Raw genomic sequence first — 5,715 nt, forward strand, 5'->3', positions numbered from 1 at the left:
AAAAAGAAGAAGATAGATTTAGGAATTTACTAAAAATATAAAAATAATAGGACTTTATACATCAATAAAGAAAAATTAATAAAAATATATTATAATTTTTGCTCTTTTAGAATTATATTCTGAGTTTAATATTTATGATTTTACTCTGATAATATAATATGTGTTAATTTTCTCTTTTTTTTCTCTCTCTGTCTCCCTCCTCCCTCTTTTTCTCTCTCTCTCTTTCCCCGATAAATTGCACATGCCACATTTCTAACTCTCCGTCCATCAATGTCCCGTGCAGTCGCTATGTTATGCGGTGATACTGAAGTAGCCACTGTAAGTTCCAAACCCAATTACTTGACTGGCCGGAAATTTAACGACAGCAGCTTTTTGACCGATGATAATGTAACAAGAGGAACATTCTTTTCATTTGTAATTATTTTGGCATTTTCATTTCGTTTTTGTTAGTTTTATTTTATTTGTGATTTGAGATGAGAAATCATGTATATATTTACTATATTAGAGTGGTTGCTATTGTAGTCATTATTGATCCATTGATGCATGTGGAGTGTAGCCTATTGATGCCAAAATTTTGTTGTAAACAAACTGTATTTTGAAGGAGAAAAGCTAAAATGCTTGTTCTAGTCTGATTATCTGTATGGAACTTGGCTAAAAAATAAAATGAGCAGAAATCTTAGCACAAATTATATAATTTAAGGGTCATTGCGGTTCTAAATTTGTAATTAACTCAAATTTAGTCCTTTTTAATCAATTAAAGATGAAAATATCTTATCTTAGGTCAATTAACCTCTATCACGGCGGCCGGTCAATTAAAGCACAACAAAACAAACCAAACCAAACCAAACAAATTCATAAAATTTCCATGAAATTGAGCAAGCATCATAATCAAATAGATTGCCTTAAGAATAAGATTCATATCATTAATTTTCCATTATAGTGTGTCATTACACCAAAAATAACAGAACAAAATGTTCTGCACTACCATTTTTGCCACCCAATTTCAATGGCAACAACAAATAATCATCAAATTCCGCCATGAAAACAAAAACTAAGATTCATCTAATTAACTACACAAAATAATTCTGGTCAATCCAAGAACCAAACAAGAAACACTAAAGAAAAACAAACTAACAAAATCCCTGGCAGACCATTTCCTTACAACCTTAGCTTCCACACGCAAACTCTTAGCTCTTCTCAGCGCATCAACTTCTCTCAACAGATCAAACTCAACTCCTTTTCTCTTCAACTCTTCAACACACTTCCCCAACAGTTTCCAATCTTCTTTTTCCCGTTCTAACAGCTTCTCCATGTGACACTCCACGTCAGATTTATACCTCACTGCCCAAATTATCCCCAACGAACACAGCAACGAACACAGCGAGGGGATCCATGATCTCTTACATAACGACTCGAGTTTCGCTGTGTGCGATGAGGATGATGATGACCCGTTGAAGAGTATGAGCAAGGAGATTGAGTGGAAGAGGAAGAAGAAAATGTAGAGATGGGTGATTTCTTTACGGACCGAGTCAATTTGAGTTTCTTTTAGAGAGATTCTGTGGAAGATTAAGTCTTCTTCTTTGAGCCATTGCTTCAAGAGAAGCTTGTGTGTTGGTGTTTCGGCTATTTGGTGGAGCGGGTGTTGGGGTTTTGGCTGCATAATTGATGGGTTTGGTGTGGTTTGGTCTGTCATGATTTGAATTTTGTAGAGAGAAGGGCACGGGCAATAAGTGAAAATTGATTGAGAGAGATGAAGTGAAATAATGGATTATGGGGGTTTTGTTTTTGAATCTTGATAACGGTCGAATTTGGAGGATTTTTGTTGTGTTTTTACGTTAATAGCCTTGGACGGTGCCTAATTGTAACGGTTATGTTTGAAGGAAATGACGGAATTGTCCATTTATGTTGTTGCCTCAACGGTCGTCTGATTTTATATCATTTTCTTGTCAAATTGTCTTTTTACTGGACCCTCTAATTCAACATTTGGTAAGAAGCACGGAAACTTTCGAAAACTCTCGAAAAGTTTTAAGAAAATATTTCGGGCCGTTTTTATAAATAAAAAAAATTATATAATTATAACAAAATCTAAAAAATTCTCAACTAATAATTTTTTTAATCAATTGTCCACAATTTTTATCGTTTACTTTATCTATAATAAAATTTATCTTTTCATTGTTATTAGATTTGTTTATTAATTGACATAAATGTATAAATAAAATTTAATATATATAATTTTTATAATTTTTAATATTATAAATATATTCCTATATTTTTTATTATTTACACGTTTCTCCACGTTTCTGTCTTTCATTTTAAAAATTTACCGTTTTTTCGTGTCTATTTCGTATCGTTTCCGTTTTCCGTTTCTGTATCCGTGCTAGCTAAACATTTGGTCGATTGCAATTAACCTATAAGGGAAATTATGTCTTGTATTGTGAAAATATATGAGATAAATATTGTAACTCTTATCATAAATAATTGATAATTAATTTGTCAAAAATATCATAGATGACCTATTGATTTGTATTCAAATAATGTATTTTTTTCTTTTTAATATTATTATTGTAATGAGGAAAGTTATTCATACATACGCTAAGGTGTCAACCTAAGTATTCGGGTGTATTTTTTTATTTTTCGACTCCAAAATTGACTTTAGAAAATTACTAGGTTACAATTGTTTGATTGATTTGAAAAATTTAAGGCATTTTTTAAATATATAATCATTAATTGTATGTTGATTTATGATACAATTTATTATAAATGATAATTATTATTTTTATTCTGACATTAGATCACAATTGCTAATTTCTCATAATATTTAATAAATCAGATGTTCTTCTCCTCCACGTTCGATTAAAATTCACTTGTATCATCTTTTCTTAGTTGTATTTTATTAAAAATAAATAAATTTAATTTGGTCTCATGAACTTGTATTTTTCTTAAAAATATATAAAATTATTAAAAGGCTCGAATAAAAATAGTTTATAATTCTTTAATATATAATAACATATTTATAATAAACAAAATCCTATATAAATATGCTTAAAATTCAAAATTAATTTCGTTTTGTTTTAAAAATTTAATTGGACATAACATGTTTATGTTAAATTCTATTTAAAAATTATACAAATCAATATGTTATTGATGTGATTTGATTTTAAATCATAAAGTACCAATGAATTATGACTCAAATATTATAAGCGCTAAACAGCAAACTGCAAGGCATGCCCGGTCTTAGGCATAGGCCATTAAAATCTATGCCTAAGGCCATATATTCTAAGGGGCCCCAAATATTTATGGGGTCCATTGGAAAAATAATATTATACTATTAAATATTTAAAAAATATACATATATTGATTATTTTAATGATATTTTAATATTTATTATGAAATTACTTAAATCCCTTAATAATCAAAAAAGTAAACTCTAAGAGGCTCATATTATATAAGATCCTTAAAATATCTATCTATCTATCTATCTATCTATCTATCTATATATTTATTTATTTATATATTAATTTATTTAGTAAATTGTTTTTTTAATTTTTATTTTAAAAACTAATCAAACTCTTTTGTACTAAGACCAACAAAATCACTAATAATTTATATGTTTTAAATTGTTTAAGGTTAATCTTTGTGTATTTATTTTTCAAATAAAAAAATTATGCTAAATATGCCTTTAATATTTTTCTTTTTTTTGCAAAAGTTACATTTTTTAAAAATTGAGAATAAATTTATCAAAAATCTAGCAACGATCTACTAAAAATTGACTAATGATTTAGCAAAAATATATCTTTGTAAAACATTTACATGAAAAGTGGGCATATTTTTGTGAAAAAATAAAACGAGCTTATTTTTTTTAAACAACTCGATGAATATTGATATTTTTATAAAGACTCTATAAAAATTGCATAGGGCCTCATATCTTCTAAGGCCGGCCCTGTTGCTAGGTCGTGGGTTTAATTCCTCCCACAAGCGTTCCTCCTCCCCAAATTATCAAAAAAAAAATGAACAAAGGATCACTTTACCCCCTGAACTTGGCACAAAGTATCAAAAACGTCCAAATTAGCAAAACGGGATCACTTTTACCCTGAACTTATCAAATTTAGTACAAAAACCCCCCTCCCCACTCTCACCCTAGAGAGTGTACCTCACTCTCCGGTTTTAATAGGGGTTTTGGTTTTCTAAGGTGGTTTTTGATTGAAAAAAGTTTAAAATAGTCCTAATTTTTTTTAAACATTTTAAATTAATACCTAATAATTTAAAAAAATAACAATTTCATCCTTTTAATTTCAAACTTAAAATTACAAATTAATCCTCCAACTTTTACTTATATTCCAAATTAATCCCCAAAAATTATATTTTTTAATAAAAAAATTAAAAAAATTTAAACATTAAATCAGACCCATGGGTCAAAAAATTGACCCATGGGTCTCAGAGGAGCTGCCGGCAGCAGCTCCTCCGTTCTTGCTCGTCTGAGACGAGCAAGCACCTTGCTCGTCTGAGACGAGCAAGCACCTGCTCGTCTGAGACGAGCAGAGACCTGCTCGTCTCAGACGAGCACGAACCTGCTCGTCTGAGACGAGCAGAGATCTGCTCGTCTGAGACGAGCAGATCCTTGCTCGTCTCAGACGAGCACCACCTTGCTCGTCTGAGACGAGCAAGGATGTGCTCGTCTGAGACGAGCAGATCTGTGCTCGTCTCAGACGAGCAGATCTGTGCTCGTCTGAGACGAGCACAGATCTGCTCGTCTCAGACGAGCACATCCTTGCTCGTCTCAGACGAGCAAGGTTCTGCTCGTCTCGGACGAGCACCGACATGCTCGTCTGAGACGAGCAGCAGGTTCCGGCGAGGAGGATCTCCTCCTCGCCGGAAATTGTAAAAAAAAATTCAATTTTTTTTGAAAAAGGTTCATAAAAGCCCCTGAATTAATTAAGATTAGTATTTTAGTATGATTAATGAGTATTTAATTAGAATTAATGAGTATTTAGAATCTCACTCTCCAATTAGGGTGCCACATCAGCATAGGGGTGTTTTTGAAACGGTTTTGCCAAGTTCGGGGTAAAAGTGATCCGGTTTCGCTAATTTGGACGTTTTTGATACTTTGCGCCAAGTTCGGGGGGTAAAGTGATCCTTTGTTCAAAAAAAAATCACAAAAGTTAAACTAAAAAAATATGTAAAATCTTATTTTCTTACCGAACTAAAACATACTCCCTCCGTCCCAATAGAATTGTCCACTTTACCTTTATCACACAGTTTAAAAAAAGCACTTATTGTTTATGAATTTTATGATTTTTTCTTTACTTTTTTGTCATACCCCTATTTAATATAGGGTGCACTTGCAATTTACTCATTAGTGGATTTTAAATAGGAATAATATAGGAAAATTGAATGTAAAAATTAGTTGCTTTTTGAAAGTGGACAAGAGTTTTGGGACAAAAAAATTTCTTAAAGTGGACAACTCTATTGGGACGGAGGGAGTAGTAAATTTATATTGAAAAAATTAATTTAAAACTTTTTTAAAATAAAATATTAATAAAAATATTATAATTAAAAATTTAATTTATTTGTGGGTTATTGTAATAAAATATTCATAAATGCCACACAAGCGAACGGTTTAATTTTTTATGCTAAAAATAAAAAATTGGAATCCTTGATGTCACGTTTAATAGAATGAGCTAAATTATCCGATTTTGAATGATGTGAGATATTTAA

The 5,715-nt window shown here is 30.8% G+C and overlaps 1 protein-coding gene across 1 annotated transcript; it reads right to left on the reverse strand.

Moving 5' to 3' along the window:
* Positions 1-902: 902 nt before the first annotated feature.
* On the reverse strand, positions 903-1,784 carry LOC126673837 (uncharacterized). The gene has a single exon (XM_050368139.2). It carries the CDS (start codon positions 1,691-1,693, stop codon positions 1,067-1,069), a length of 627 nt encoding a protein of 208 aa, XP_050224096.1. The 5' UTR covers positions 1,694-1,784; the 3' UTR covers positions 903-1,066.
* Positions 1,785-5,715: the final 3,931 nt, after the last annotated feature.

Source organism: Mercurialis annua, linkage group LG3, assembly GCF_937616625.2.
Source record: "Mercurialis annua linkage group LG3, ddMerAnnu1.2, whole genome shotgun sequence".
NCBI classification, from domain to species: Eukaryota; Viridiplantae; Streptophyta; class Magnoliopsida; order Malpighiales; family Euphorbiaceae; genus Mercurialis; species Mercurialis annua.